Below are 13,941 nucleotides of genomic sequence, written 5' to 3'. Positions count from 1 at the left end.
CTCTCTTCTCAGGCTGGCGGCGGGGACGGAAGCTGCAACGGCGGTCTTCTTCTGGAGCCTCCAAGGCTCCCTCGCACTCCGGTCCCGAGGACCCGCCTTCAACCAGGCGAGCCGCGGGCACTTCCGGGTCGCGCTGCTGAGGGCAGCCAGTAGCAGCGCGGCCCTGAGGACGGAGAGGCGGCACTCCCGGGTCGCACTAGGCAGCGGCCCGGCAACGAATTCAATGGCCCTGGGCTGCGGCGGTGATTTTCGAGGGGCAATGCCGGGTGGGCACCGGCTGATTTAAAATCACAATAAATCGACGTGGGCACTCGATATTAGGGCGGCAATGTCCCCTGCAGGGTGGGCACCTGCTAGGGGACTTTCAGATCGGCACAAACGGGTCCAAGGGGGGGCGGGGGCGGGGAGGCACACGGAGGGGGACGGGAATGGACAGCGCATCTGAAATCACTTTCAGTGAAAGGGAAGGGGACGGGAAAAAACGAAACTCCGCCCATGGAAAAAATCTCGGGAACGCCCCCGAATCTGGTCCGGCCTTGACGGACAGATCTCTGTTCCAATGGCTAGCCTCCATTTATGGAGCTAGCCAATGGAACAGAGGGGCGTATTCAAGTCTCCCTAACTGAAAACTAGAGATTTCTCTGGGGGCGGAGCTTACGCTCCGTGCCCCAGGCGAAACCTAAAAACTGGAGGTGGTTGGAAGGGAGCTCTGAGTGGTGCTGCTCCAATTCTGCCTCGGTGTTCTCAATGAGGGAGGGAACTGCCTGCTTCCTGGTTGTGATGTCATCACTGTGCTCGAAATGCGGCTTCCCGTTTTTGCTATCTCGCTATTAGCGAGATCGCAATTTGCGATCTTGCTAATAGCGAGATCGCAATTTCAACACGGTAATTGACCGATTTAGCGATTTTTCTGCAATTTCGGAATAATCGCTATCGGCTTTTGCGGCCCAATGCGATTCGCTAAATATTATCGCACATTTACATGAATCCCATTATGCAAATTCTAAATTGCGATTCGGTATTAATCGCAATTTAGAATTTGCAGAATTGGGTTTTCATGAATCTGGCAGTTTGTTTTTCTGCATAACTTGCCTGAGGCTTTGAAGAAGGCAAGGAGTTACCCTCCAAAAATCAATGGGCAAAAATAAACACTCTATTTAGTCTTGGGTTCGATATTGCTCCCCTGCTGCAATTATTTCTTGTGATGTTTCTCGTTTTATCTATGGACACATCCCAGGTCTCCCTTTGTGTGGTGGATGCTGGGCTTCAACTGCTGACATCAGCCATTGTTTAATCTACAGCTTTATGCTTGGCTCTAGCAGATGTGGTGCTCTTGTGGGAAAACATGGTTTACATCAGATGGAATATATTGCATGCCATTAGAACGCGATTGTTACAACAACCGTGTTGGTACATCGCATACCATTATAACGCAAGTCGTTACAACGATTTGCTGTAAGGGGCAGAAGGTGTTCCTGCTGTTGCACTGGTATACCATTCTACAAGGGACTTGCAAGTAAACTAAATATGCCAGGCATGCATGCACCAATGTCATCATGTTTAGAGGGGAAACACATGCACTTTAGCACTGGGCAGCAGTGGTAAAGTGCTCACAGTCCTACGGCCAACTAAAGAAATCTGCAAAAGACGTATGCAGGCAAAAAGTTTGGGGAAGACCACCCTAAGGATAACAGATCTTCATATCCCTCCTAGATTCAGGGTTTGATCCCCAGTGAGAACCTGTGTGTAATTTTTCATGTCAGTTCTAGAATTTAGATGTTGATCCAAAGTGCTTTTATTTTACTGTTAACCTGTTTTGGAGCATTCAATCCAGAGCAGATCACTGTTCCATCAAACGTCTCTACGAACTGTCATTTGTTTATATATATGTTCTCTCGACAGGTAGTTGCTCTTTGCACATACCCAGACCTTCTGGATAACCCACATTTTCCCAAAGATGCCAAGGAGAGGGCGAGACGGATTTTGCAAGGATGTGGCGGACAGAGCCTAGGTAAACCTTATGCTTTTTAGTTTGTATTGTTTTCCATTTATGGGTTCCTTTCCCCTCTTTGGTGCTTCACTCATGCTCCTGTTTCTTGGGGAGCTTGTGCATTCTTTGGATGTACAGCACAGTTGGAATAATGATCTAGGACTTGTCAGTTATCCACAAATGGTAGATTTGGTAAATTTTGGGGGGATGGAACAGGACTTGGAACAAACAGCACCATTAAAAACAATGTTCACACTAGCTCAAGTTTGAGGCACAGCTGTGGGGGAACAAAATGTATCCTTAAAAAAAAAACTTATGAAAAATTCAAGCCCCGCAGTGCTTTTTGCCACACAATTTTCCAAATAGATGGGCTAAAAAGCGTTCTGGTTTTACAGAGGTTTCCAAAGAGGAGCTAAGGAATTATTCCAGTGCTTCAGACTCCTATATTTGTCAGTAGTGTATCATGCAGAGGTCCATGGGAAAGCTGTGTGCTCAACACAAAGTGCTAAATGCACTGCAGGCACATATATTAATGCCATGGTGCACTGGTCCCAACTGGTTGCCATGCAGTTCCGGAAAGATCTACGCTGATATCACTCTACTGATACATTTACAGAGCTCTCGCAAGGCACTTCTATATTGAATTCATTCATGCACCACTGCATTACATCCAAGACATCTACAAAGCTTTCAAGCTGTTTATCTTGCACCATTTACCAATATTCCAGTGTTGAAACATTTGAAGATCTCTCACAATGCACTCCAATACATATCTGCCACAGCCATCACCGGTCTTCCAATGTAACCTATTCCTGCCTTGATTCATACATTTTTTTGCCAGTACCTGAACTTCTACTGTGCTCCAAGAAGACTGCAAGAATCCTAATTTGTATCATACACTGTTAACAAAGTAATGTAACATCAGAACATTCTTTGCACAACAACTCTGTCTTTGGCCGAAGTATTATAATAATAATAATAATAATAATCCACATTTGTAAAGCACGTGATCCCCAGATTCCGAGTCAGTCGCCGTAGCCGCGGCGCCACACCGAAGTAGGTGTTTGTATCCCAGCACTGATACCTGACAATGCACCTGAGTCTTCACTTTCATCCTAAACTAGTGTAACATTATAGAAACAATTACAGATCTCGCACAGTCTGTCTCTACCATGATTTGCATCAATGAGATAGCCACAAGGCTTTTACAAAATGCCCCTGTCCTTACTTCATCCTCATACCAACAAGGAAAATAAAAAAGCATTGGCATAGCCAATAGGTCTCGCCTTTGGGACCTTATAAGTGTTTAGCCATGCAACAGTTGATGTTGTTGCACCAAGGATATTGTACTGCATAACTAAATACTTATAAGGTTCCAAAGGCGAAACCTATTGGCTATGCCAATGCTTGTTGTTGTTGTTTTTTTTTTGGCAACGTAACAAATGATCTTACAAGTGACAGCTCATGTGCTGTCTCAGACAAGACCGAAAAAATAGACAATCGGGGTACAAGAGAGGACTTTAAAGCAAAACCACTCGAGTTTAAAAAAAAAACTCGCTTGTTGAAACACACCAAGGAAAATAAATACAATTCAAAACATCAACTATTAGCAGAGCAAGATCTCTTTACATGAATAGAATTGCTGATTATATCAAGAATCGGTTGGAGAAAAAGCCTTGACTATGTGACTTTCAAATGCCACCTCACTTCCACTGAAAGATGTGCTAAATTAAACAGCAATTCAATCACTATTAACTAATGGTTAGACCATTTCACAGGGGAGCTCAAATCCTTGAGCGGGCTGACTGCTGATTTAAAGCAACAGCATTCTGAGACAGGCTGGCAAAAAAACAGAGCCATATACCAAGCTAGTATTGTAAACCTCACACTTGAAATCCGTGAGTTCAAACACACAAAATATTGGGCAAGTTTACTCAAGATCAGCTTCCAAAATATGGAACATGACATACTATCTTGAAATATCCCAAATCGCCCAATACATTGACAAAGAAACTGCTAATCAATACATGCTTTGTGACAATACTGATATTATTCCACGAGCAGACAATACATAAACAACCAGACTAATCACAAAATCGTTGAGGGCATAGGGAAATTACAGGTCCCACAACCACACCTCTCCAAAAAAGAATTCCCTCCAACCTAAACCTACCTATTCCTAGTAACAAGGCCAGCCATTGAAAGCAGATCCACTTATAAAACCCCCTGCACTACGCAAAAAATCCTCCACCAAAACACACCGACATACCTTGCTAACAAATTGACCAAAGCAAGCTGCATGCGATCCCTGAGAAGCTCTAACACCCTCCTACTTATCCCTCCCCTTCAGAAAATGAATTCCACTCAGTCACACTCCTTTTCAGGCAATGCCTTACTTATTTGGAATGACCTCCCAACAGACCTCCGTTGTAACCCGTCCTACCCCAGCTTCAAAAAAGAACTCAAACTTCTTCTCCTTAATAAATACGGGGGCTTCTAATCCGTCCCGAGTGGCCTCGCCCTCTCAGCATCCCCCTACTCAGCTGCTCCGCCTACGGCTAGTGACCCCCCTCCTGCCCCCCCTCTCCTTCCCTTCCCCTTCAATCTGATCACCTTACCTCCCCTCCTTGCCTCTCCTTTACCTTCCGTTCCTTACTACACTTTATGACCTTCAGTTTTCTTTCACGTTTTTATCCTTCCTGCTCCTAGGTATACTATATCAAACCTTCCCATCAAACTGCGACCTCTATATTGTATATCTCATTGTGTTTAGCAATTGTTTTTTACTTTTTCATCTAATTTAGCCTTTATCCTATGTGAACTGCTCATTTATGAATCAATCAACCTTCTGTACTTATACACACTGTACCTGTATTTAAACACCTTTCTGTTACAATTGTAAAGAGCTCTGATACCTCTGGGACTAGCCAGCGCTATATAAAACCTCTAAAATAAAATAAATAAATAAAAGATAAGGAGATGCAGGAGTGGTCTGAAATTACTCTAGGTTCTATTGTCGTCTCTGTTATTCTAGCAGTGGCGTTACTGGTAATAAATAAGTAATCTATGCGTGAGTACGAGTTGTGAGGTGGAGAGTAAAACATGTATTCCCTACCAGTGGGATTTTGTAGTCTCCATGAGTCCAACCGGTTGAATCGGGAACAGAGATTAGTAAAGGCCCTAGGGTAGGTTAAAATCTCCCACCAGTGTATGCATCTGAGAGTCTGGAATAGTTTCAATCTGTTTGGAGAGATCACTCCAGAAATCTAACTCACTAGTATTAGGCGCCTATACGTTGGTAATAAAAAATTCGGTGTGGTCTTTAAGCAATTGGTTGTGACCCACCTCCCAAGAGCATCAGCCGCATGAGAAGCTATTTCAATGTTTGATCTTTTTGCAACTAGTGTTAGGACACCATTTTTCTTGCCTACCGCCTCCGAGCCAACAACTTCAGTGTAATATCTATTCCTGAGTGTGCTGAATTGTTTAGTATCAATTTTCGTCTCTTGTAAGAGAACGACATCCCCTTTCAATCTCTGTACGTAATCCAAGATCTTTCTTTGCTTAACCGGATGATTAAGACCTTTTACATTAAGCGAAAGTATTTTCAAATCATTAAGAGAGGAGGTCCCCGTCGGGGACTTGCGTGTAGTGCTTGACATCATAGCAAGTATCTTCACTTTAACTTCAAATAATGATAACAAAAACACTGCCTACTTTTTAATCCGTTCCAAGAATTCCAATTTGGTCTGACCACTTTTTCATTCTTTTTGAAATCCTGATATTAATGCATCTTTCACCTACTAACCCAGAGACTGAAATTGTAAAACCTAGAGACTTCAAACAATTTGACAACAAGCATTGACAAAACAGATCTTTAATGTGCTTACGCCCACAAATACAGACTCCGGTTATGTGTAGTTTTTCCAGTCAGCCTGTCTCCTCTGTCCTCCCATGTCTATCCCCTAACTTTTAATCCTGACGTTTGCAAATTTTTATTTTCTTTATTTCCTGCGCTTACAGTGCTGGTGTTCTAAAGCACTGCAAGCCTGCGGAAATAAAAAACAAAAGAAGGCACACAGTAAGAGGAAGGTTGCACAGAGGAATAGCACAAATAGCCTGTGCGTATTTGTCCATTCCTTTGTTGGTATATGTTTGCATATTGAAGCCAGTTATATTGGCTTTACCGGTGATTGTATTTATTGGTTTTAGTTGAAGAGTGTTTGTCCGAGGGATGGTCAGAAATGAAAGCTAGGAGGCCGTATAGATTGAGCAATGGTGGCAAAGGTTTTATTGTTATTCTCAGAATAGGAAGGCGGGTAGTATGAAATGGGTAATACACCGTGAAAGTCTCAAGGTCAATGTGAAGTCCGTCAATAGTATGAGAACTTCGACTTGCTGTCCAAGGGCAAAGAACTTCCACCTTCGGTGGCTTGGATTCTTCCTCGTCGGTGGTGATTCCCCAGGGTACGCCAATGCCGTAATTCTCCTGAGTTACGGCAGCAAACTTGTGTCTCCCCGGGGTATCCACCAGTCCTCGCTCCACGTCTCAGCTTCTTCTTTGGCGGCGGCGTGGTCCGTCCTTGGGGTTCCAGTTTCCTGTTCTCCTTGGGTCTCTCCGCGTCCAGGATTCTTCCCGCTTTTCCTCCTTGGTGTCTTCGGATGCACCGTCTTCTTCTGCTTCTGGCCCGTTCTCTCGTGAGAGGTTCCTTTTCGTCTCCCCTTCCAGCTCTGATTGGTCTTCCCTGTAGTTAATCTCTGCGTCATCCTGTAGAGGAGAGGGTGTGAGGAAATCATTAACCCTGTGGAAGCCGGACCCTTTTTCCTCCACAGTCACGGACCGAGCACCAGGGTATACAATACTCTGTTCCCATCCGGGCTCTTCCAGACAGGATTACTTTTACTTCATTCCTAAACGGCATCCAAGGACCTCTAAAATCCTCTTTGGAATATGTTCTAGTAGTTCCATCCACCTGGAACATAGCAGGGATATACTCTTTGCCTAGGTTCAGTGTTGTCTTAGTATATTGCAAGATCATCGAAAGGTACAAGTTGGGATGACCTTCATTTATTTAGATGCATATCTTTCTACATGAAGGGTGAAAAATCGTGTAGTAGTAAAAGTTCCATGGTTCCAGAATCTACAAGGAGATGGAAGCCAGTCCGTTCAGGACCGTAGTTGGCCGGCATAGATCACAAGAAGGTGACCAAAGTCATTATGTGCTTCATTGGAAGATGCACTTAAAGAATCTGCTAAAATGTAAATGTGACAAACCTTGTCACTTCATCAAATCTCCACATCTAGAATTCTATGCTTTTTTTCTTCAGCGTCTATACCTTTCGGTTTTTTTTAATGAAGGAGAGGCCACGCGCATATACCCCTGTTTTAAAAAAAATTATTTGGTTGTGGTTTCTTGCCATTTTTGTGATCTATGCCGGCCAACTACGGTCCTGAACGGACTGGCTTCCATCTCCTTGTAGATTCTGGAATTCTATGCTTTTTTTCTTCAGCGTCTATACCTTTCGGTTTTTTTTAATGAAGGAGAGGCCACGCGCATATACCCCTGTTTTAAAAAAAAATTATTTGGTTGTGGTTTCTTGCCATTTTTAGGGCTCGGGCCTCGCCTTCCACGAAGTGGAGGCGGAGCTTGCGAGCCCTTTAGTATTTAGAAAAAAAAATTCAGAAAGGGCTCCGGCTGGCAAATTCCTTAGTTTTTTATGGCATCTGCCTAGTGATTCGTCTTCGCTGTGCTGTGTATTTAGTAGCGTTGACGTGATAGGCTGTATGTAATGTACGCGTGCCCGATTTGGCATATTCTGTGCGCGAACGAGCACGGAGAGTGATTAATCTTAATTAGGAGCTGTCAGAGTGCCCGTGTAATGCAATCCAGATGCTGCGAGCGCGTTCACCATTGCATTGCATGTATCATGCGCAGTGCCGCGTTCACGGCGGAGATAATGGAAAGAAGTTTCCTGTAGCTTCAAGGGCAGGCACAGTATTTTTTAAGCTATCCCCCTAGCAAGAGTGGGGGCTTCACAAGCACTCTGCCCGCTCCTGGCCGCGTACAATCTGCTGGCCGCCTGTGAATCGCCGCTGCCCGTAGCCGGAATCATCCCTGCAAAGGTCGGCATCTGGCCGGGGCCGCCGAGGGCGAGAACCGAAGGAGCAGAGCCCTGTTTGGCTCGAAGTGCCGAGCCCCCTCACCGAACGCCGCGCTGGGATTGGCTCCCAAGTGGCAGCGTCATCGCCTGTTCCTTGCATACCATTACAGGACAGAGAGGATATCCTTTGATTTAAAGAGAGTTGCGCACAAAGCCTGTTTGTGCTCGCTGATTAGATGCGCAAATCTGACCACCAGGAATTCCATGGAAGCACCTCCGCATGTTCCACTATTTCTGGAAACTGCTACACAACGGGCTTTTTCATGTGTGTGGAATTATATATAAATACCCCATTATTGATCAGGCATTCCGGCAGACAGCAGTAACGCCGCGACAACAGAAGGCAACCTGCTGGCACTCTAGAGGATGTCTGCTCTGAGAAGGCCCCTCTAATCTCAGACCATCAACATGCCTTCATTACCCAGGAGTCGAAGTCGGCATCTGGCCGGGGCCGCCGAGGGCGAGAACCGAAGGAACAGAGCCCTGATTGGCTCGAAGTGCCGAGCCCCCTCACCGAACGCCGCGCTGGGATTGGCTCCCAAGCGGCAGCGTCATCGCCTGTTCCTTGCATACAATTACAGGACAGAGAGGATATCCTTTGATTTAAAGAGAGTTGCGCACAAAGCCTGCTTGTGCTCGCTGATTAGAAGCGCAAATCTGACCACCAGGAATTCCATGGAAGCACCTCTGCATGTTCCACTATTTCTGGAAACTGCTACACAACGGGCTTTTTCATGTGTGTGGAATTATATATAAATACCCCATTATTGATCAGGCATTCCGGCAGACAGCAGTAACGCCGCGACAACAGAAGGCAACCCGCTGGCACTCTAGAGGATGTCTGCTCTGAGAAGGCCCCTCTAATCTCAGACCATCAACATGCCTTCATTACCCAGGAGTCGAAGTGCATAACAATACAATATCTGGATCACTACACCCTGGTTACATTAGGAAACAACACAAAGATAGCCTGTGCACCTGCACTTCAGCAGCAAGCCACCACTGCTTGGAGATCTTTTATACAGGATTCCCGCCAGCTATTGAAACAGCATGTCCTTACTGAGAAAAGCAGTAACCACAACAAATGGGGGCAAAGTAATTGGTGTGTTAACAACGACATCTGGCACACAGATAATTTCACCTACGCAGTCTGTTGGTGGTCCCTCAGTATTTCCACATATGGCCAAACTTTAATTTGTGGGATTTCTGATGCTACAATTCGTATTACATGGTTGCTCACACTGTAGTAAAGATCACCTCGAAGTGGCTTTTAGCACTGGGTCTTTACAGCTGAACCTAGCAAATACACAGACAACACATTCCATATTTAGCAAGGTGGCACTTCGGCCAGACACAGGTGCAAAAGCTGCTTAAAATGGCACACTTCCCTAATATAAACTTGCGCATTAGCAGCATGTTACCACAAATTAAAGTTTTAGGTGAAACTGCTTCTTCCATTTGCCTTGGGAAAGGGCGCTCAACTTTTTGTTGATACAACGCCACATTAAGACTTTGAATGAATGCAACAAATGACCCATCTTGAAACTGCTCTGGGTAAGCTTCACTGTAAAGTTTGTTCATGCATTTCTGCAACGAACAATTGCATTTTACCTGCGGTCTCAACGTCATGAGATATGCTCTGCCCGTCACAGAGGTCTATCAACTTACAGCTCTATGAACCTGTGACTTTTCTTTTCATCTTGCAAGAGCACCCCCTGGTGAATTTACGCAAGACAAGTGCTTAGTGTTTTTTCTTGTATTAAATCCTGCAGGAGCAGAAGCCCTTCAGTTGGATATTCAAGGTTCACTTAGCATACGCCCACTGCTCCCGGGGATCACGTGAACACAAAGCAGCATTATGTTAGTTGAAGATTATTCATGGAGTATTGCAGTACTTGTCTTGGTGCAGATTCAATAGCCTACACAATTCAAAAAACACCTCCGAATTAGGTAAATCAATCAATCAATCAATCATAGACATTTATAGAGCGCTCTACTTACCCGGAGAGTCTCAAGGCGCTAGGGGGGGGGGGGGTGTGTGCTGCTACTACCCGAACAGCCAGGTCTTGAGCTTCTTCCTGAAGGCGAGGTGGTCTTGGGTCAGGCGCAGGTCGGTCGGGAGGGAGTTCCAGGTCTTGGCGGCCAGGTAGGAGAAGGACCTTCCCCCTGTTGTCGTTCTTCGGATGCGGGGGACGGCGGCGAGGGCGTGACTGGCTGATCGGAGGTGTCGTTTGGGAGCGTAGAAGTTGATGCGGTTGTTGAGGTAGCTCGGGCCTTGATCGTGAAGAGCTTTGTGTGCGTGGGTAAGGAGACGGAAGGTGATTCTCTTGTTGACCGGAAGCCAGTGCAGGTCTCTTAGGTGTCCGGAGATGTGGCTGTGTCGTGGGATGTCGACGATGAGTCTGGCTGAGGCGTTCTGGATCCGTTGGAGTCTCTTCTGGAGCTTGGCGGTGGTTCTGGCGTAGAGGGCGTTGCCGTAGTCCAGTCGGCTGGTGACGAGTGCCTGGGTGACAGTCTTCCTGGTCTCGGTGGGGATCCACCGGAAGATCTTCCGTAGCATACGCAGGATGTTGAAGCACGACGAGGAGACGGCGTTGACTTGCTTGGTCATGGAGAGGGAGGAGTCCAGGATGAAGCCCAGGTTGCGTGCGTGGTCTGTCGGTTTGGGTGCGGTTCCCAGGGCGGGGGGCCACCAGGAGTCGTCCCAGGCGGAGGGCGAGGATCCCAGGATGAGGACTTCCGTCTTGTCCGAGTTCAGCTTCAGGCGGCTGGTCGACATCCACTCGGCTACCTCTTTCATTCCTTCGTGAAGGTTGGCTCTGGCGGCGGCGGGGTCGTTGGTAAGGGAGAGGATCAGCTGGGTATCGTCGGCGTAGGAGATGATGTTCAGGTTGTGTTGGCGTGCGATGGCCGCGAGGGGGCTCATGTAGACGTTGAAGAGGGTTGGGCTCAGCGAGGATCCTTGGGGTACGCCGCAGATGACTTCGGTGGCCTTTGATTTGTACGGTGTTAGGCGGACTCTCTGGGTCCTTCCGTCGAGGAAGGAGATGATCCATTCCAGTGCCTTCTCCTGGATTCCGACGTTGGAGAGGCGCTGCACTAGGGTGCGGTGGCAGACGGTGTCGAAGGCCGCGGAGAGGTCTAGGAGGATGAGGGCCGCTGTTTCTCCGTTGTCCATCAGGGTTCGGATGTCATCGGTGGCAGCAATGAGGGCGGTCTCAGTGCTGTGGTTGGCTCGGAAGCCAGACTGTGAGGGGTCGAGGGATCCGTTCGTCTCGAGGAAGGCGGCCAGTTGCTTGTTGACGGTCTTCTCGATGACTTTGGCCGGAAACGGGAGCAGCGAGATGGGGCGGTAATTCTTGAGTTCGGTGGGGTCCGCTGTTGGTTTCTTGAGTAGAGCGCTGAGTTCGGCGTGCTTCCAGCTCTCAGGGAAGGTGGCGGTGGTGAAGGAGGTGTTGATGATGTCCCGCAGGTGGGGTGCGGTGACAGCGTCGGCCTTGTTGAAGACGTGGTGAGGGCAGGGGTCGGTCGGAGATCCGGAGTGGATGGAGTTCATCATGCGGACGGTGTCTTCGGTGCTGATCGGAGTCCAGGCGCAGAGGGTGGTGGTGGGGGGCGGTGGTTCGGTCGTGTCGGACGTTGGCGTTCGTCGGTTGGGTGTTGAAGCTGTTGTGTATGTCCGCGATCTTGTTGTGGAAGTAGGAGGCGAGGGAGTTGCAGAGTTCTTGCGATGGGGTGATGTCGTTGTTTCCGGCGTTGGGGTTGGAGAGCTCTTTCACGATGTTGAAGAGTTCCTTGCTGTTGTGTGCGTTGTTGTCCAGCCGGTCCTTGAATGCAGTTTTCTTGGTGTCGCGGATCAGTTGGTGGTGCTTCCGGGTGGCAAGCTTGAGGGTGGTCATGTTGTCCGGTGTTGGCTCCCTTCTCCAGGCTTTCTCGAGGGCTCGGCAGTTCTTCTTGGAGCTCTTGAGTTCGTCGGTGAACCATGGGGCCTTCTTGCTGCCGGGTCTGCTGGGCGGGGTCCTCAGTGGGGCGAGTTCGTCCGCGCAGTTGCTGATCCACTTCGTGAGGTTGTCGGCGGCCTGGCTGGGGTTCGCTGAGCTGGCGGGAGGGTGCTGGCTCAGGGAAGCGGCGAGCTGGTCGGCTGTGATCTTGCTCCAGCTTCTACGGACGACCTGTTGCTGGTGGTGGTGGATCGTCGTTCTTCTGAAGGTGAAGTGGACGCAGCTGTGGTCCGTCCAGTGGAGTCCTGTGGCGTGGCTGAAGGCGATGTCTTTGCTGGATGAGAAGACGGCGTCGGATGTGTGTCCGGCGAGGTAAACATACTCCTAGGTTGTGGGCACCACCTTCTAAACACAGTCAAGGCACCCTTCATCTGTCCTTTAATTATCAACATCAAGTATGGCAGGAAGGTTTACCAGCCTCACAATAACTCCTTGCAAGGTTTTTCAGCTCTTCCACTTGGTCTGTTCATGGGCACCGTAAGTAGTAGTCGAGAATGTGATGGAGCTCCACAATGGACACTTTACTGGAGCTTTCCTGACATTGTTCTACTAGTTAAGTCCATCTGGCCTCCACACCATTAAAACTCCACGCCATTAGCGCTCCGCTGACTTCCTCAGATTAACAAGGGAGAGTAGACAGGAGTTTGCTTCTCGAGAGGCTACAGTAATTTTAGTGAAATCCAGAAGGTAGGTCTATAGTTAATGGAGTCGTCTTGGACACTGCTAGTTTGGCTACTTACTGTTGGCGGAACACAGCTTGGCAACTCCATGTCCCTAACGTTACATTCCAACCACCCCCAAAATGGTTAGAAGCAATTCATAAAGGCAATGCAATATATGCCCTTGAGGGATGTGATGTTGCATTGCCACTAACCAGTGAAGTTGCTACCACCAAGAGTGAGAGCGTGGGCCAATGGTTTAACTGAGGATCCAACCACACCATGCACAAAACAGCAGCCCAGCCTTAGCCACTGTAGGCTACTCAAGATGAACTCCTGTTACTCCATATGGCTTCCTCTCCTGAGTCATTAAACAGATATTCCACATACTAAGACCAGATTTTTTTCTTCTGTCCACTCTACTTTATTAGGAGTAGAAATGGTCTAGTAACTAACTGCCAATTTTGGAGCCTAGTAATATGGGTTTGAACCATGTACTTGGTACCTGTCCAAAAATATTGATTCTGCGCTAATCGCTTACTCTCCTTGTGCCTGCAAAAATAAATATGTAAAAATTGAAGTTGCAACCAATGGAGTAGAGTAGTGAGTAGTGAGTAGAGTAGTGAGTAGTGAGTAGAGTAGTGAGTAGAAAGTAGAGTAGTGAGTAGAGTAGTGAGTGGAGAGTAGTGAGTAGTGAGTAGAGTAGTGAGTGCAGAGTAGTGAGTAGTGAGTGCAGAGCAGTGAGTGTAGAGTAGTGAGTAGTGAGTAGAGTAGTGAGTAGTGAGTAGAGTAGTGAGTAGAGTAGTGAGTAGAAAGTAGAGTAGTGAGTAGAGTAGTGAGTGGAGAGTAGTGAGTAGTGAGTGCAGAGTAGTGAGTGCTGAGTAGTGAGTGCTGAGTAGTGAGTGCAGAGTAGTGAGTGCAGAGTAGTGAGTGCAGAGTAGTGAGTGCAGAGTAGTGAGTAGAGTAGTGAGTAGAGTAGAGTAGTGAGTAGAGTAGTGAGTAGAAAGTAGAGTAGTGAGTAGAAAGAGTAGTGAGTAGAGTAGTGAGTAGTGAGTAGAGTAGAGTAGTGAGTAGAGTAGTGAGTAGAGTAGAGTAGTGAGTAGAGTAGTGAGTAGAAAGTAGAGTAGTG

The 13,941-nt window shown here is 47.3% G+C and overlaps 1 protein-coding gene across 1 annotated transcript in view; it reads left to right on the top strand.

The window, feature by feature from the left end:
* LOC147662844 (alanine aminotransferase 2-like) overlaps nucleotides 1–13,941 on the top strand; it is a 165,353-nt gene that overhangs the window by 39,898 nt on the left and 111,514 nt on the right. The window contains exon 2 of the mRNA XM_086950865.1: nucleotides 1,903–2,011. Coding sequence (XP_086806991.1) covers nucleotides 1,903–2,011 — 109 coding nt within the window. The remainder of the gene's footprint in view (nucleotides 1–1,902; nucleotides 2,012–13,941) is intronic.

Source organism: Lissotriton vulgaris, unplaced genomic scaffold (assembly GCF_964263255.1).
Source record: "Lissotriton vulgaris unplaced genomic scaffold, aLisVul1.2 SCAFFOLD_2626, whole genome shotgun sequence".
NCBI lineage: Eukaryota > Metazoa > Chordata > Amphibia > Caudata > Salamandridae > Lissotriton > Lissotriton vulgaris.
Note: the sequence above shows the minus strand (reverse complement) of the source record. Positions and strands in the feature narration are given on the sequence as shown.